The following is a 19,031-nucleotide window of genomic DNA, read 5'->3' as shown; positions in this document are numbered from 1 at the left end:
CGCAACGGCTCGCAGCCGCCGACGCTGACGCCGGCCGTGCCCCCCGACGTGACGCTGGGGCTCACGGCCGTCTACACCGCCTTCTACGCGCTGCTCTTCGCCTTCGTGTACGCGCAGCTGTGGCTGGCGCTGCGCCACGGCCACAAGCGGCTAAGCTACCGCAGCGTCTTCCTCTTCCTGTGCCTGCTCTGGGCCTCGCTGCGCACCGTGCTCTTCTCCTTCTACTTCCGGGACTTCGTGGCGGCCAACGCGCTCGGCCCCTTCGTCTTCTGGCTGCTCTACTGCCTACCCGTGTGCCTGCAGTTCTTCACGCTCACGCTCATGAACCTCTACTTCGCGCAGGTGCGCGGGGGCCCGCGGGCCGGGGGGGGCGGGGTCCCCTCCGAGGCCGGGGCCTAGGTCCCGGGGTCCTCCGAGCCCCTTGCGGGCCCGTCTCCCGGGGACCCCCTCGATCCCCCAAGTGTCAGGGCCGGACACTTGCGGGGCCTCAGCACGGCGCCCCGCCGCGCCCTTGCGCGTTGGGCCTGGATGCCCTGAACGCTCCCGGTTCCTCCGCCTGCCCGGCCCTGGCCCGAGCCCCGGCCTGGGGTGCCGCGCGCCGCCGGTTCCCCGGGTGCGGTGGGCTGCGCTGGGCAGCGGCCGGCTCGGGTCCGGGGAGAGGTTCCCACGTCCGGCCGTGGGGCCGGCTGTACTGCCAGCGTCCACCTCCCACCGGGTGCGCCGTGTGCGCGTGCGCGTGGATGTGATGGGCGTGTGCGGGAGTGCATGTATGATGCGTGCATTATGTGGCCCGTGCATGTGTAGTGTATTGCATGTGGTGTGCGCGTGCATGTGGCATGTGTGTGCATGTGTAGTGTATGCGCATATGGCGCCTGCGCGTGCATGTGTAGTGTGTTGCGTGTGCTGTGCACGGGCATGTGGCATGCGCGTGTGTACACAGGCATGGGGTATGCTCACGTGGCGCGGGCATGTGGCGCATGCGTGTGTGCGCATATGGGTCGTTACGCACCTGTGGAGCCTGCACGTGCATGTATAGTGTATCGCATTGTGCGCGTGAACGTGGCGCATACGCGTGTGCACATGCATAGTTATGCACATGTGGCGCGTGCATGTGTAGTGTATCGCATTGTTGTGCGCGTGGTGTGTGAGCACATGCATAGTGCATGCGTGCGCGCGGGGCATATGCAGCTCCCCAGCTGCCGCAGGCGGGGCTGGCCCGAGGAGAGCCCAGAGAACCCGCCAGGGCTCCTCTCCGGGGGGGCAGATGCGCTCCCGCGGGGGCTCCCGGCGTTCGTGGGCCGCTGGTGGCGCGGGCCCGTGGACTTAATAAACGAGGTGGTTAAAAGCGTCTCCCCGATGCCTGTCGTGAGCCGGCCCGTCCCCATCAGCGCGGCCTCTCCAGTGGAGTGGGAGCCGCGGCCTGCAAACAGGAGGAAGTGCTTTTGGTGGAAAGATTTCAGGTGTCGTGGCGAGGAGATCAGGGATGTTAAAGGAGTTAATGCGCAGGGAAGACTCGGGGTGGGTGTGCTTTCCAACAGGAGTAACGAGTGTTGTCTGTCTAGTACTGTGCACACACACATGCACACACACATCCACACATGCACGCCAGTCCTGGGGCTTAAACTCAGGGCCTGGGCACTGTCCCTGAGACTTCTTGCTCAAAGCTGGCATTATACCACGTGCAGCTTTTTGGTGGTCAGTTGGAGAGGGCTCGGCTCTCCAGTGAGGGCCACCCCCTGCCCCCCCCCAATGAGCCTGATTCTACTTTAAAATCTTGCAAACCGCTCTAGGCTGCCTTGTAGGGACCCTGGGCCTTGTCCTGGGGTTGCAGTGGTTGGCTGAGTATGATATAGAAATCTAGTGAGTCTGTGTCACCTCAAGAACTGGCGTGATCACGCGTCATGGCTTTGCCCATGTCCCCATTTTGAGGACTCAAAGGACAAATTCAGGGACTGGCATGGCTTTGTGGTTAATCCCATGTAAATCCTGAACTTAGAGCTGGATTAAAGCCTGGTGAGGGTTTTCTGCACCATCTGCTGGTTGGTGTGTAACTGCTGAGCAGGCAGACAGAGCCTCTGGCCTCCGAATGCGGCCCCATCAGCAGGTGCTTCAGCAAACTGCATTTCACCGGAGGAGAGCTCGAGGCTGGCAGAAGTTAGCACGGAACAGTCATTTCTGGTTTACAAGAATTCTGGTTCTTTAGAGGCGTGATTCAGCCCAAAGTGCCATCACCAGGGTTCTGAGCCGCTGGGAGCCCCCAGAATAGGGACCCTCAAGAATGACTGATTGCCTGAGCTTGGTCTCAGCCTGAGTAAATTGGAGTTTAGAGGGAGGTAGCACTGCTCTGGGGGATGGGGGTGTAGCTGCTTGTAGGGAGGCGGAGATAGGGAGGTCAAGAGTTGATTCAGGCTAGGCGCGGGGGGCACATACATATAATTTTAGCTACTCTAGAGGCTGAGATCTGAGGATCGTGGTTCAAAGCTAGCGTGGGCAGGAAAAGTCTATGAAACCCTTACCTCCAGTTAACCACAAAAGCCAGAAGTGGAGCTGTGGCTCAAGTGGTAGAGCGCTAGCCTTGAGCACAAAAAGCTCAAGGGCAGTGTCCAGGCCTTGAGTTCAAGTTCCAGGACCAAAGAGTGAAGTAAAGGCCAGTTTGGGCAAAGGTAGTGAGCCTTTGTTTCAGAAACAAAAAGTAACAGGTTGGGGTCATAGTTCAAGTGGCTGAGTGCAAGGTATGTGAGGGATACATATCTGTAATTCAGCTCCTTGGGAAGCAGAGGTGGATCTTTGCCTGGGAGCCAGTGGGAGGCCCTATCTGAAAGACAAAGTAAAAGTAACAGTAAGATCTTATCTGGAAAGCCAAGTCTCAGGGTGGAGGCACGTTAGAGCTCTTGGGTTGAGCGTACAGATGTCCTTGATCCATATTGCCTGTACCCTGAAGGTGGCTCTGTCTCGGTCTCCTCTCTCTCTGTCTCTCTGTCTCTCTCTGCCTCTCTCTCTCTTTGTCTCTCTGTCTCTGTCTCTCTCTCTCTCTCACACACACACATGCACATTGCATGCTAGGCACCCATCTGAGTGTTTTGTCCTTATGCCTCACAACCTCTGAGGAAGTCCGGAGAACCATCCCCATCTTCCAGAGCAGAAAGAAGGCTCCAAGGCGTTAGCTGACTTGCTCAGGGCCCGCCCTGGAGGAGGCAGGATTCGCACCTACATTTCAGTGTGAGGCTTGTGTTAATGGAGTCCTATTTGAAATCTCTTACAGTGGGAAAATACACTCAGATCCTAACGCAGTACCTTCTTTTCTGAATTTAAGATTTGAAAGCCAGCCACTGGTGGCTCACGTCTGTAATCCTAGCTACTCAGGGGGCTGAGGATCTCGGTTCAAAGCCAGCCCAGGCAGGAAAATCCATGGGACTCTTATCCAGAGAAGCAGCAAAAATCTGAAAGTGGAGGTGTGGCTCAAGAGGTAGAATGCCACGAACATAAAAGCTAAGGAAGTGTGAGTCCATGACTTCAAGTCTGTGTGTGTGTGTGTGTGTGTGTGTGTGTGTGTGTGCACACATCCACAAATTTAGAGGGCTACAAGGTACATACAGGACTCAGTGAAGCAGATTTCGGATGCAGTTGGGGAAATGCGGGAGCACAGGGACATGACTCAGATTCATGTGGGCTGATTCAAAGTGTCCACGGGACAGAGCGTCCACAGGGAGCCATGACTCAGAGGCCTTAGGCCAGGAGGTTGAAGCATTGAGAGACTTGAGCAGGGCTGGGAGCTGTCCAAGAAGTGGGTCCTGAGGCTGGACGTGGGGGAGGAGAAGGGGCAGGAGTTTGGGGGAAGGAGTGAGAGGTGGAGGATACTTTTCTCTGCTGTCACATCCTTTATGCCTGGCACCCTTCCTTGTGCTGTGTGATCTCCCATCCTGTAGGGGGCACCGTGCCCCGGCCCCAGGCCCCACCCTTGGGAAGGTGTGCATGGACTCTGTCTTCCTCCCACCTGGGTATTTCTTACATGAGGCTTCTTCTGTCCTGTCTTTGTAAGTGACCTGTGTCAGAGACACAGTTGTGTCTTTCCACATGTCAGAGTTTGTTGAATGACAAATTCACAAGGCAACTTCAGTTTCATTGGCATTAATCTGCCAGGCACTGCTGATTGTCACCGGTAGCCACAAGCCAATTGGTAATTAGTCCCTCATTTAACTCTCCGATCACCGGGAGGTATGTACTGTTGACAGACACACGGAGGGAGTCACCTGCCTCAGGTGCTCAGGTAAGGTATTAACAGAAATGAGCCCGGCACAGCTGCTGGGGTGTGGTGGTGTCAGAATGCAGTGTCAGCATGTGAGGTGGTCAGCCAGCGCAGTGACTCAGGTCTGTAATCCTAGTTATTTGGGTAACTGAGGTTGGAAGGATTATGGATCCTGGCAAGCCTAGGTAGAAAAGTCCTTGAGACCCCCATCTTCGTGGAAGGAGCTGGGTTTGGGGCCCAGCCTGTTATCCTAGCTTCAAGGAAGCAAAAATAAATAAGAATAGGATTTCACTCGAGGCACACGCGTGGACAGGCAGCAAGGCCCCATCTCAAACATAACCCTGTGCTCCTGGGAGGCCGCCCCGAGCCCACGCTGGAGAGTGGCCTTCATGCTGGTGTCCTGGGTCTGGGGGCGGGGCTTGGGAGTCCGGAGCAGCACTGGAGCCTGGATGGGCGGTGTTCCCTTTGTCCTTCCACGCATCGGAGCTCCTAGTGTGGCCCACCAGGGTGCGAGTAGTTCCCACAGCAGGGGGTGTGGAAGTGGGCGTCGTGGGCAGGGCACGGCCTGGAGCCAGCAGTGAGCTAGGTGGCTTCTCACCTCGGCGCCAGTTGAGTTCCTTTTATGGTCAGCAGGCATTCCGGGCCGGTGGTGCTTGTGTGTATACAACCGGGTTTGCTCGCTTCCCCAGTGAACCTGACCCAGCCTCTACCAGGTGGCAGTGTTTACCTGAGCTGTGGACACACAGGAGATGGCCACTGGCATGTTTTATTGATAGGCACAGAGAGGTCAGGGGGCTACTCCAATGTCACACAGCTGACGATTGGTAGAGGCCAGATTTAAGCCCCAGTGGGGCAGCTCCAGACTCACTTTTTTTTTTTTTTTCTGGTGCTAATATCTTGGGCTTGAACTCCGGGCCTGGGCACCATCCCCTCAGGCTTCTCTGCTCGGGGCTGGCGTTGTACTGCTTGAGGCTCTTTGGTCTTGAGTCTGTGCTTGGTGTTGGCAATTTTGAACTTTACACTTACTGGGAAGGTCTACCAGTTGTCTCAGCCCGCTGGCAGGACCATGCATGTAGCAGGAGGCTGTTGTGGTGGGGACAGTGTGGTGTCCCCCAGTCAGTCTTCTTCCATGGGGCTGGGGCTTGGAAGGCTGGCACAGCAGTGGCGCCTCCCAGCGGATCATGTTTTGCTAGGGTGTAGGAAGCAGGATGTTGCACCAAGTCTGGGTGGGGCAGTAGAGTGCTTCCTGTAGTCGCAGACCTGTACCCAGGGACTGCAGGGATTTCTTGTGTGGAATGGTGAGAGGGATGTTGTGGCTCCACAGATTAGTGTGGGATGATTCTGCTGGCAGCAGCCAACCAGTGTGGCATTGGGAAAAGCCAGAGCGAGCCTTGGGAACCCGGCTGGAGCTAGAGCTGGGAACAGACCTAGGCCTTGGGAGTTCAAGGGTGGGCAGTGATTTATGGAGGAGGAGGCCGAGGGTTCAGTCATGCTGGCATCAGCCAGGGGTTCTCCTGCGTCACTGGAAGGACCCTGGGTCATGGAGAGGCACCAGGGTTGGGGGATGGTGAGGGTGGGGGGACCGTGAGGTTCTGGGGAGACGTGGGCCAGGGTCGTAGGAGGAGAGACCCAGGGGCAGCTTTAGGTTTTGAACACAAGTTCTTTCCACCTCTGTGGGATATAACTGACAAGAGTTGTGTAGGTTCAAGGTGACTCTGACATTCTGATACCTGGGAGCATCCCCTGCTAATGGACACACCCACCACAAGTGCAGCCACGCCCCTCCATGCTAATGGACACACCCACCACAGGCGCAGCCACGCCCCTCCATGCTAATAGACACACCCACCACAGGTGCAGCCATGCCCCTCCATGCTAATGGACATACCCACCACAGGTGCAGCCACTCCCCTCCATGCTGACACACCCACCACAGGTATAGCCACGCCCCTCCATGCTAATGGACACACCCACCACAGGTGCAGTCACGCCCCTCCATGCTAATAGACACACCCACCACAGGTATAGCCATGCCCCTCCATGCTAATGGACACACCCACCACAGGTGCAGCCACGCCCCTCCATGCTAATGGACATATCCACCACATGTGCAGCCACGCCCCTCCATGCTAATAGACACACCCACCACAGGTATAGCCACGCCCCTCCATGCTAATGGACACACCCACCACAGGTGTAGCCATGCCCCTCCATGCTAATAGACACACCCACCACAGGTATAGCCACGCCCCTCCATGCTAATGGGCACACCCACCACAGGTGCAGCCACGCCCCTCCATGCTAATGGACACACCCACCACAGGTGCAGCCACGCCCCTCCATGCTAATAGACACACCCACCACAGGTATAGCCATGCCCCTCCATGCTAATGGGCACACCCACCACAGGTGCAGCCACGCCCCTCCATGCTAATGGACACACCCACCACAGGTGCAGCCACGCCCCTCCACGCTAATAGACACACACCACAGGTGCAGCCATGCCCATCCATGCTTTTTTTAATTTTTTTTTTTTGTCGGTTGTAGGCCTGAACTCTGGGCCTGGGCACTGTCCCTGAGCTCTTCAGCTCAAGGCTAGCCCTCTACCACTTGAGCCATAGCACCACTTCCGGCTTTTTTCTGCTTATGTGGTGCCCCTCCATGCTAATACACACACCCACCACAGGTGCAGCCATGCCCTTCCATGCTTATGGACACACCCACCAGGGCAGCCATGCTCCTCCATGCTTATGGACAACCCACGGGTGGGGGGGAGGGAAGGGGGCTGCCACACCCCCGCTTCAAGCACCAGAACCTTTAAGATCCACCCAGCAGATTTCTGAGCTGGACATAGTATTCATTCTCACTGATCTGGAGAATCTTCAGCTAAATAAGCCAGGACAGACAAGTACTAATGTGTAGACCTTTTTTTTTTTTTGATGCAGGTCCTTGGGCTTGAACTCAGAGCCTGGGTTCTGTCCCTGAGCTTTTTGTGCTCAAAGCTAGTGTTCAGCCACTTGAGCCACACCAGGCTGCCACATCCACCCACCCCACACAGGCACTACCACAGTTGCTGAGTTCTGAGGCCATTGAGAAATTGCCATCTCCAACTTTTTTGGTGTGTCATTCACAGGGCTTAAACTAAGGACCTGGGCACTGCCCCTCAGCTTTTTTGCTCAAGGCTAGTGCTCTACCACTTGAGCCACAGCTCCAGTTGCTGCTTTTTGCAGGTCAATTGGAGATACAAGTCTATGGGTTGTCCTGCCTGGGCTGGCTTTGATCCTTGATCCTCAGGTCTCCTGAGTAGCTAGGATTACAGGTGTGAATCCCAGCACCTGGCTTCAAAAGCTTTTGATTGTTTTAAATATACTGCAGAGTTTGTGGCTGGCATCGAGGACACGTAACCTTCCAACCCAGTGGGCTTGGTGCCCCGTGACAAGCTGGGGACAGAGGTGGGCTATGTGTTGTAGGTTAGTACTCTCGTGTTTTGTTTTCTTTTTACTTAATTTTCAAATACATTTAAACACCCAGCTTAAATAAAACACCCCAAATACAAAAACACCCGTTTGCACAGCAAAGAGCTTCCCAGATGTGGCTCTGGAGGAGGGGCGCGGTGCCCAGGCGCCTGGGCAGAGGGATTCCAGATGACCGCAGGGGTGGTGTGCAGGGTCCCCTGCACGGGACCCACCCTGCATGCTTTTCTCTCATTGCAGGTGATTTTCAAAGCCAAGTCCAAGTACTCTCCAGAATTACTGAAATACCGGTGAGTGCCTGGCACCGTTCTCGCAGGCACCCGCTTCCTCTTCTCCTCTGCGAGCCCCACCATGGTCCTGAGTGCCAGCCTTGTCCCCGTTGCCCGGGAGGGCCAGCTCATTGAAGTACAAGGGGACCGGGGGTTTTCCTTTTAGAGACAATAGCTCCAAGCCCGCATTAGTTGCTTTTCTTCTCCCTGTGGCCCAATCCCTGATGTGGGCAGGTTCAGAGTGGAAGGGTTTATTCTGTCGCATGGTTTCAGTGAACCATGATGGACTGGAAGCGGAGAAAGGGACCAGGGATAAGTTACTGCACCAAGGAGCTGCCTGCTTCCCTGCTTCCCACAGTGAGCCGCTTCCCCCCCCTATGGGGTAAGGGTTCACAGCCCCACCAGGGAGGAAGAAGATGGGGATAATAGGGTGCATCCTGTATCCAAGGGTCTTGGTAGAAGGACGAGGGTTCGGCTGGAGTAGTGTGTATGCCAGGTCCCCTCTTGAAGCAGAAGGTTTAGTTGCAGTAGGAGAAGGCTGTTAATGCAGCCCAGTGCTGGTGGCTCACACCTATAATCCTAGCTACTCAGGACTGAGACCTGAGGATCTCCTGTATGAAAGAAATATGGGCAAAAAAGTCTGTGAGACTCTTAGCTCCCATTAACCAACAAAAATCCAGAAGTGGAGCTATGGTTCCAGTGGTAGAGTGCTAGTCTTGATCAAAAGCACACATGGGTAGTACCCAGGCCCTGAAGTCAAGAGGGCTGGCATTAAAAAAAAAACAAGACCCTTTTAGTCCATAATTTACTGCTCTCTGATTTGGGTTACAAACATATTCAAGTTAAACCAGTCCAGTCCAGCCTTAAGCTGGATGTTGAGTGAGGTCTAAGTTAGGTGTAACATGGGACACTTAAGAGGATGAGCTTCCGGGTTAGAAGTCAGAGGAGACTGGGCTGACCGCACACAGATGCAGCAGTGCAGGTGGCAAACAGCCAAGTAGGCAGGCAGAGACCACTTCAACCAGTGGACACAAGCTGCCCGCCAGCTTGGCCCTCAGCTGTGGGGGTCCACATATGCTCCAGGATTTGCAAGCGATGCCTAGATCCCCTGATACAGTGTACATACTGTGGAAAGACTTGCTACACTGTCTCATTTGGAAAATAATGACAAGAAAGAAATCTGTGTGTTCAGGACTGAGATAATTAGAAATTAGTTTTGGAGCCAGGCACCAGTGGCTCACGCCACCCTGATCTGAGGATCAGGGTTTGAAGCCAGCCAGGGCAGAAAAAAAAACTGTGAGCTTGTTTAAGTAGCCACCAAAAAGCCAGAAGTGGTAGTGTGGTTCAAGTGGTAGAGGGCCAGCTTTGGGTAAAATGGCCAAGCCAGAACCCCAATACTAGTACTAGGAAAAAAAAAGTTTTAACCCTTAGCTGGTTGGATGTGAGTGGGGTGCAGAGCCCTAATTCTGGGGGTAGCTAACTGCATGACCTCATTCCATCTTATGCTCTTGGGTAAGTCTGTCCTGCAGTCTTACTTTCAGTAATGGAAACACTGGCCTGCACAGACTGATGTCATGGTTCTCGTACACGGGGCGGTCAGTGTGTTCTCCAGGAAGCTGGCCCACACCTGAGGGCTTAGTGCACCCCCCCCCGGGAACCTCATGGAGGACACCCCAAGACACGATTTGTGGACAGTACCTTGGATCTGTGACCGTCTACCACTGAAAAGCAGCTCTTACTCTAGTAGTTAACCAAAGCATGTCACAGCTTCCTTCTAGACTACCTGCAGGAGCATGACATGACCCTTCTCCCCTTCCTTCTCCCCACCGCTCAGGCTACCCCTCTACCTGGCCTCGATCTTCATCAGCCTCATTTTCCTGCTGGTGAACCTGACCTGCGCGTTGCTGGTGAAGACGGGACACTGGGAGAGGAAGGTGATCGTGTCCGTGCGCGTGGCCATCAATGACACGCTCTTCGTGCTGTGTGCCATCTCGCTCTCCATCTGCCTCTACAAAATCTCCAAGATGTCCTTGGCCAACATCTACTTGGAGTCCAAGGTGAGTGGGAAGGAGGTGAGGTCCCTGCCGCGCCGCCTGCTCTCTCTCCATCCTCTGCCGGGGGCATCCTGTTGTGCGTGTTCCGTCCTTCACTGAGCTTCACGTGCAAGACGTGTTCTGATGGCTCCGTGTCGTGTGCAAACCCCTGGCGGGGTTCCATCCTGGTCAGGCGCTGGCTATTTGCCCCGCAATTTAAAGCACCATTGGGGTTGTAGTGGCCGCCACACATCTAGTACTGACTCTGGCCCTGCTTCTTGATCAACTGAGGTAATCTTCATAGACCCAAGGGGGGCAGGCAGGGAAACTGAGGCATGGAGAGGTCAAGACACTTGTCACTCTGCCATCAGCGTCCGTGGTTGTCGATGCTCAGGTTCAAGCCCGAGGCCTCCTGCACAGGGAGCTAGCAGGAAGCTCACCTGCTCCTCCCATAGCCACACCCTGGCCTGTGCTCCACGTTCTCCCTTCTCCCCAGAGCCACAGAGAAGGGCAGATGCACGCACAGCTGCATGACCGGTCGCCTCCGTCCCTCGCCAGCAGGTGGCGACCCGGAGTGAGGCTTGCTGAGCAGTGGGGTGCTGCCTGGCTCTTACCCCTGGGCACGGGTCACCTCCCTCCCTCTGTGCCCCTGGCCCTCCGTGGCTCTGAAGGAGGATTTCAGGCAGTGGCGCTCAGAGTGTCCACCACATGAAATCTGCCGGGAGCTTTGGAACCCAGAGCCCACACCAGACACTGGGCTGCAGCCCCAAAGCCCGGGAGTTAGTTGTGCAGAGTTCTTCCTCGAAAATGCTGAGGCTTTGTGCTGGCTTCTGCCTCGTCCGCCTCCGCGCCTCACCTCTCCCCCGTAGAGGCGGCGCCAGCTCTTCATGGAACCCAGCTGTCCCCACGGACAGGAGGGTTAAGGCCCACATTGTCAGAATGCCCGCGGCCAGCAGGGAACGGGCAGAGCCAAGCTCCTGGCACTTGGGTAATGACTCCCACCAGCAAGACTCAAAGTCCTTTCAGCTTCTTTGGTCAACATCACTATTGTTTCTAGACAACAGGGGCCTTTCACTGAAATTGACCACTTTTATGAGGAGGGGATGTGAGTCACTGAGTTTCCACAGGCCTCCCTTCCCAAGATAAAGCTCTGGGCAGTGAGGGAAGCCCACACCCACCTGTGTCCCACCCATAGTTCTGCAAATGCACCCCAAGCCACACACCTGGAACGCATGCACTGGAGGACAGTGGAGTTGACCAGACAAACCCCAACTTCCCGGATGAAATCTTGGTCTTGGGCAAAGGGCCCACTTTTTACCTGTAGTAAAGGGGTCTTCTCTAGCACAGTGCCTGCAGGAAGACAGCTGACCCTGAGGAAGGGGCGAGCACGTACGGGCCCTCACCAGGCAGCACCAAGGGAGGGACAGGGAAGGGCCCGGTGACCTGCAGTGGCCCACCCCTGCCTCCGTCTCTTCCAGGGCTCCTCTGTGTGTCAGGTGACGGCCGTCGGGGTCACCGTCATCCTGCTGTACACCTCGCGAGCCTGCTACAACCTGGTCATCTTGTCCTTCTCTCAAATCAAGAACGCCCACTCCTTTGACTATGACTGGTACAACGTATCCGACCAGGTGAGTGGGGGCCACGGGGCGCCTGGATGCAACGTTCACCCCGGGGCATGGTCCATGGCGGAGGGGTAAGCCAAGCACCCTGCTCCTGTGCAGAGGTGCAGGGTGACGGCTGGCTCGTCAGCTGGGGCCAGGGCAGCTCTCCTCCCCGCTCACCTATTCTAAGAAACCTAGGTGCGTGGGTGCACACAGGTGCCCATCCCCTTGAAGCTCTTGTTAAGTAGTACTTAGTGACTTCCAGTGCAGGTGCAGTGTGGCTCATGTCTGTCATCCCAGCTACTTGGGAGGCTGAGATTTGGATCAAGACACTTTGATTGTTGAAGAAAATAAAACTCAGCTTAATTTGGATATACGGAAGTGTCAGAGGTGGGGTAAAGTAACATCAGAGATGAGAATCTCCGTCTTTGAGTATTTTTTCCTCCTTTTCATTGGACATGGAACTTGAACTCAGTATGCTTTTGTGCTCAGGCTAGCACTCTACTACTTGAGCCACAGCTCCACTTCTGTCTTTTTTATGGTTAGAGATAAGAGAGTCTCACAGACTTTCCTGTTTGAGCTAGCTTTGAACCCTGATCCTTGGATCTCAGCCTCCTGAGTAGGTGGGATTATAGGTGTGAGCCACCAGTGCTCCGCTCCTACACGGTTCTTAACCCTCCACGGCCTGGAAAGTTTGTTAGGGGGTTTCAACATGTGCATTTTAGGGAAAGGGGCTGTGCCATGTTGAAACTGTGTGGGTTACTTGAACACACTTCCTCTGCTCCGGTCCAGCAACTCCCTGTCCCCCTCTGGCCAACAGGCAGACCTGAAGAACCAGCTGGGCGATGCCGGCTATGTGGTGTTTGGAGTGGTGCTCTTTGTGTGGGAACTCTTGCCCACCACCTTGGTCGTTTACTTCTTCCGAGTTAGAAATCCTGCAAAGGACCTTGTAAGTACCGCGTCTCACGTAGCAGATGGCTGTGCTCTTACCCCTGCTTCTCAGTGGAGCCTCCAATTGCATGCAGGAAGTCAGTACCAAGATGTTGTTTCCTTGACTCCTTTTCAGGGCGATGTGTTTCCCCTTGTTTTAGAAGGAAGGGATGTGAGGTCTCTCGTAGTACTTGGGTGTGACTTCAGCAGGGACTCTGAGAGGCAGTCAGTCCCTGCTCCCTGCCCCATTGCTTGACATTTCAACCCACTTGACATGAAGTGTTCTGTGGTGGGGGAGGGACAGGGTGGAGAATGCAAACCCAGGTGGAGTGAGGCAGTGGCCCTAGGGCACAGCTCCACGGATGACCCCCTGTACCCTCCCCCCCCCCCCCCCCAGTGCAGTGCAACCAGGACACCCTGATCTGGAGAGGCAGGAAGGCCAGGGGCGCTGGGCCACATGTAAACATGTTGTCCTTCCCTTGTCCTGGACCCAGATGGGAATCGACATGCTGTTTCTCCTTACTCTCTCCGGACAATCTCTAGTGAGCCGGGAACAGCAGACGGCTGGACTGGGGTGGGTGGTGAGTCCTAGGCTGGCCTCTGGCCTTGGTAAGAAAGCTGGCAGTGGCTGGCACTGCCCCTGCCCCGTTTGGAAGTTCTGAAGTGAGGTCAGACTGGGGGCAGAAGCAGGAGGAAAGGATCACAGAGGGCAGAGGAAATGGGAGGAGAATCTCTCCCACACCACCCTATCTTCTCCTTTATGAACGCCCACAGTTACACAATATACCCAATAGAACCCTCTACTCTAACTGGGGGCATTCTCGGGGACTAAAAGCAGTCTGGCAGATCATGTCCACGCTGATAAAAGGATATCTTAGTCCCTCTCAAGCCCAGAAGTGACTGTGGGGAGGCAGCAGCGCCTTCCGGGGTGACCTCCCTGACTCACTGACCCCGTCTTTGCAGTCCAGCCCAACGATGGTCCCCAGCCACGGATTCAGTCCCCGATCTTACTTCTTTGACAACCCTCGAAGATATGACAGTGACGACGACCTTGCCTGGAACATCGCACCTCAGGGACTTCAGGGAAGGTAGGACAGGCACCCCCCCCCACACACACACCATGGGCAGAGCATGGCACCACACACACGTGTGGGGCTGGGGCAGTGGCCAGTCTCTGTGAAACACTCAGGAAGAAGGGACGGACATGAGATTCCTAGAGACCCCTGCCCAGCACTGTTGTGCAGAAGTGTTTCCTCAACAGTACCACAGCCATGCCATGCAGACGGTAGTTTAAAAAGCAGTCTTTTATTAACCAGGCACCGGTGGCTCACACCTATCATCCTGGCATCACAAGAGGCTGAGATCTGAGGATTGTGGCTTAAAGCCAGACAGAGCAGAAAAGCCTGTGAGACTTCCTTACCTTTCGTTAACCAGCAAGAAGCCCAAGTGGAGCTGTAGCTCAGGTGGTAGAGTGTACAGGTGTGCACCTCTCTCCCACCCCAACTTCGAAAACGTGTGTTAGTCATGGGGCTTGAGCTCAGTCAGAGTGTGGGTGCTGTCCCTGGGCTGTTTTTGCTCAAGGTTAGTTCTGTACCACTTGAGCCACAGCTCCACTTCTGGCTTTTTTTTTTGGTCATCAGTTGGAGGTATAAGTCACTTAGACTTTCCTGCCTGGGCTGGCCTTGGACCGTGATCCTCAGATCTCAGCCTCCTGAGGATTACAGGTGTGAGTCACCAGTTCCCAGTCTTTCACTCACCACAGCACTGAATTTCCCATTAGCCATGCTTGCTCCTCTGAAGCAGCCCTTCCTTCACCAGCCAGCAGTGATGTAGAGCTGAGGAGGCCCCCACGCCCACCCCCGCTGGGGTAGGGAAGGACTGAGATAACCTTAAGGCACTGAGTGCTGTCTATTAAAGTACCAGGTGTTCAGGCAGCCCTATACCAGCTACAATGTAGTATTACCATGTAGTCTGTAGGGAAGAACTGCCCTGCAGAAGCTGGCTTCAGTCCTGCTCACACCATGGCCTGCTGTGGGCATGCTGCAGCCAAGGCATGGCTGGGCTCAAGAAGCCAGCCTGGAGGACCATGTGGGATTCACACAGACCTGCCCTCATTCTGAGTGTGCGGCTCTAAGTACTAAACTGCGTTTCTCTTCTCAAGTTTTGCTCCAGACTACTATGACTGGGGACAGCAGGCCCACAACTTCCTGGCGCCAGCAGGGGCTCTGCCGCCCGACCCTGGTGCGGATCCTGACAGAGCTGGCCTCGGGTAGCGGCGTGGCAACAGCCGCTCAGAACATTCCTGTGGAGAAGCTGCAGAAAGTGAGAGTGACTGCTTAGGTTTTAGGGCATTTTCCTTGAGAAACAGGACTGGTACTTGTTACAGGTTTCTAATGGCTTTATAGGACTAAGCAATACTTTAAATTGAAAATCCTTTATTTTAGTACTAATAAGTGAGCCTATTTCTGTGGGTGTAATTTAAACTTTTTAAACAGACTCTGTACTTTTTATAAAGATGTATTTTATATAACTTAAATAATAATACTAAAGTATACTAAGGTTTTTTTCCTTCAGAATGTCATATAGTTTGCACAATTATGCATAATTCACTTTAAAAGTATAGAATATATGGTCTAACTGTTTATTACGGCTTTGGACTCAAGTATTCCTCAAATTCTTACCTCTGAAGGTCAGATTCTGAGCTCCACTCCGGTGGACTCTAGAAGTGGGAGTGATACCTAGAAAGCTAGGCGCACCCAGTATTGAAAGTTAACTAGCTTGCCTTTTAGAGTTTTAACTTGTGTCAGGGTACTAATGTAGCACTCCAGGGATAACCAGCCGATCCTGTTAAAAGCACAGCTTACACTATTAAACCTCCTGTACTATTAGAGCAATTCTGCAGTTTTTGCAGCCTGGGGAGACTGAATGTGCATTACCTCAGGGCTGTGCAGGACCCTGCCTTTCCCTAATCATTGGGTTGCTACCTCCCGGAGTCCTCAAGAGGCTGAGAGGTTCCCAGAGGGCTTTAGTAGCTCTGGGGTACTAATAGCTTTTTCTGCAATCTTACTCTGCAATGGTTGTGTACCTCCTGTCGGGCTGGACGCTGTCTGGAGGGCTGTAGCACTGGTCTCCATCCGAGGGCATGCTCCACACAGCTGCTTTGTGCTGCGCTTCAGCTAAGCCAAATACAATGTCTCTGACCAGAGCACCATTCTGAAACCTCCCCTGTACAGCCTGCCACGAGGCTGGAAGCCCAGGCTTTCACACAGCAGACAACCAGGGCCTGCAGATGAAGGGTGATTCCAGGCCCCGGGGGTACGAGTCCTGCTCTTGCACTGTAGCCCGCGTCACACTGCTCACTCAAGCACAGACTTGTGGACATGAGCTCCCAGACACAAGTGCACTTGTGTTGTCTGTAGCATTTAAAATCACGATTGCAAGTTCCTTTTTGTGTGTGTGTGCCAGCCCTGGAGCTTGAACTCAGCGGCTGTTTCAGGGTGCTGTCTTTAAGCTTTTGCTCAAGGCTAGTGCTCTACCACTTGAGCCACACCTCCACTTCCAGCTTTTGGGTGATTTCTTACTTAGGCTGGCTTTGAACCTTTGTCCACAGATCTCAGCCTCCTGAATAGGTAGGATTACAGCAGCAACAGGCTGGAATCTCAAGTTTTAAAAGAGTCACTTATGTAGAAACCTCTGCCCTGCCCAATCCCTTACCATGCCTTGCTTTCAGACCATGGAACTGTCTGGACTGCCTGTCATCTAAAAGTTACCTTTCAAGGACAGTTCTACACTGGTTATTCAGGTGGCCTAAGCAAAGTGTTGTAACATGCTTCTCTAAACTGCTAAGGAGCCCTACCATGATCACACTGTCAATGTACACTGAAAGAACTTAGGCCCATGCAGCTTGTGCCAGCCTCCTGCAGCGGCCGAGAACAGCTTTATTTCTGCAGTGCAGTGTCACTAAAGTCACGCCAATTACTGTACTCACCATGTAGTGTGTAAACACTATAATTCTCTTGTCTCTAGCTGGAAAACAAATGGCCAACATTAAATATTGAAGCTGCCATCCAGTATTTGTCAACTCCCATATTTTTTGCCAGAAAGGATAAACTGTTCTAAGTGCTTCTCTACCCTCCTTTATAAAAAGCAATGCTGAACCCTTGCTGCTGTCCATACATCCCAGAGCCCAGGGGCTGGTGTCTCCTGGCATGGGCAACTCCTTCACTGGAGAGGTGCTGCAGGATGAGCCACCTGCCACACCTGCTCTGCCAGGCAAACCAAAGTGCTCCAGTAACCTGGATGGTCCTTGTCTTAAAGATTGCTCCTCCAGTAATCTGAAATTGTAAGTGCGTAGGAAAGGACAGTGTCACTCAAGTCTGGAGTTTGTGTGTGATTACTAGAAGATACATTTGTCTCTGAAGCTAAGAGTTCCAGCTGACCTGTGTGGACCACCCACTGGCACTTCTGCAGTGGTACACAAGGAGCCTGAGCTGTTAGAGGTTCTATTACAGTGTCCACTGCCATCATACGTGCCAATGCTTCCTTATACCATGCTGTGGATGGCACCCAGGGCCTTATGTGTACAGGACTCTATCACCGAGCTACATCCTCCCTTGCCAACTCTAAAATGTACCAGGAGGCATACTCTCCCAATAGTGCTCCTTGAAGGCTTTAATGAAGTATAAAAAGTTGGGCGTGGTGGCTCATGCCTGTAATCCCAGCTGTTTGGGAAGTGGAGATCACAAGGACTGTAGTTTGAGGCCAGTCTGAACAAAAAGTTAGTAGGATCCCGATTAACCCTAAGCTGGGCTCAGTAGCTGGCTGTCTTCTCAGGTGTGTGGAAGTATAACTGAGAAGACAGAGTTCCAGGACAGCACTGGTATAAATGTGAGACCCTGTTTAAAAACTAGAAGCAAACAGGTCTACAGGTCTGTAAGTGTGGCTCTGCAGTGTGGTACCAGCCTAGCAAGCACAAGGCCCTGAGTGTAAACCCCAGTGCCCCCCCCACAGCCCCCACACACACACATGGCGTGGAAAGGAGGCTTTCCCAGAGCCATGAACCATGAGCAATGTACCTGAGTATCTGGTTATTAGGGGACACCAGTGTAAGCTGCATGATGATGGGTAACTGACTCATTCACAGCTATATTCCTGGCTCCTTAGAGCAGTGTAAGAAGATGTAGACCCTCTTTGGAAGGCATCCTTTCATTTGCACTTTCTCTGCTGCCTATGGCATTACAAGTTTTGTGCTCACTGAAGGGCCCCTCACTCATCAGTCTTTGACAGACATGCAACTTCAGGACAAACAAGTCACAGTGGGAGGAAGGGAATAAGGATTTTACATGAAATTAAGCCTCAAATGAGTCAGAAGCACTGTGATGGAATTTTGACCACATGGGCAGGGTCAGGTATCTGACCAAAAAACACCAAATTTGCCAGGCAGCATAACAGCATACATATGGAGTGGTTAGAGTGCAGTCCTCAAGAAAACATGGAGCCAGACAATTTTAACATGCCCCATGTATCATACAAAGACAAGTATGAACAGCTAGGAAAACTCTAGAGGACCCAGATATTACCAAATAAAGCCTGTATACTTAAAGCCACAGTACTGTGCATCTGTAAGTCAACCAGAGAAAAACATGTATGAGATTTAAAAAATGATAAATGTACTCAAGGATAGTGAGGAAAAGTTGAACTGTTTAGATAATGGTATTGTAACAACTGGGGTAGTCATCTGAGAAAAGTGTTTGATCTATAAGCTATGTTATATAAAACCTACCTCTAAAAAAAAATAAAAGCTCTGCAAGGCAATAGTGAACTATTCTATTCTGGATTGAGGAAGCCATTCTAAGACTAAAATTCTAGGGTAGAAAAAAAAAGCACTAAAAATTGGTACATAAAAAGAAAATTGCATAGTAAAATCATCATAAGTCCCAATGACAACAAATTGGGGAAAACCTTTTTCTCATTACAGTTGAGGTATTAGTATCTCTAACAGCTCCTAGAAATCACTTAGAAAATGTAGAAAAATGAGCAGATATGAACAAAAGCAAATACAAATGTCTCTTAAACTTTAAAAGTTGACCAATCTTATCTATAATAATCATATAAAATAAAAAGCACATTGACCATTTTTCATCTATCACAATGGCCCAAATCCAACATTTTCTAGCATCTGTGATGGTGACACTGTCACAGATTTCAGATGGCCTGTCTTGTGCAGAGAGCAGTGTATCAGTATCTTTTATTACAAATATACATGACCTTTGACTCCAAAATTCTGGGTAATTCTACAGATACGTATACACAAATGTGCAATGACATATGTTCAAGGCCTGTAAACAACTCAGATGTTAAATGACAGCTTATCAATAGGAAGGAACATTAAGAAGCCACTAAAGAAGGGAGAAGGCTATCTGGCGACATGTGAAGACTACCAAGAATATGATGTTAAATAGCAAATATTGGTATATGAT

General features: G+C 52.8%; 1 protein-coding gene across 1 annotated transcript; it reads left to right on the top strand.

Moving 5' to 3' along the window:
- Gpr137b (G protein-coupled receptor 137B) lies at positions 1-18,805 on the top strand (the record flags this gene model as incomplete). The annotated part of the gene is made up of 7 exons (XM_013009232.1): positions 1-342; positions 7,960-8,009; positions 9,823-10,045; positions 11,500-11,649; positions 12,443-12,571; positions 13,516-13,640; positions 14,714-18,805. Coding segments are annotated over 7 exons (1,131 nt in total), but the record flags the coding sequence as incomplete, so codon positions are not given.
- Positions 18,806-19,031: the final 226 nt, after the last annotated feature.

The sequence above is a fragment of the Dipodomys ordii genome, unplaced genomic scaffold, assembly GCF_000151885.1.
Source record: "Dipodomys ordii isolate 6190 unplaced genomic scaffold, Dord_2.0 Scaffold9, whole genome shotgun sequence".
Classification (NCBI taxonomy): Eukaryota; Metazoa; Chordata; class Mammalia; order Rodentia; family Heteromyidae; genus Dipodomys; species Dipodomys ordii.
The sequence above is the reverse complement of the archived record's forward strand: the minus strand, read 5'-3'. Positions and strand labels throughout refer to the sequence as shown.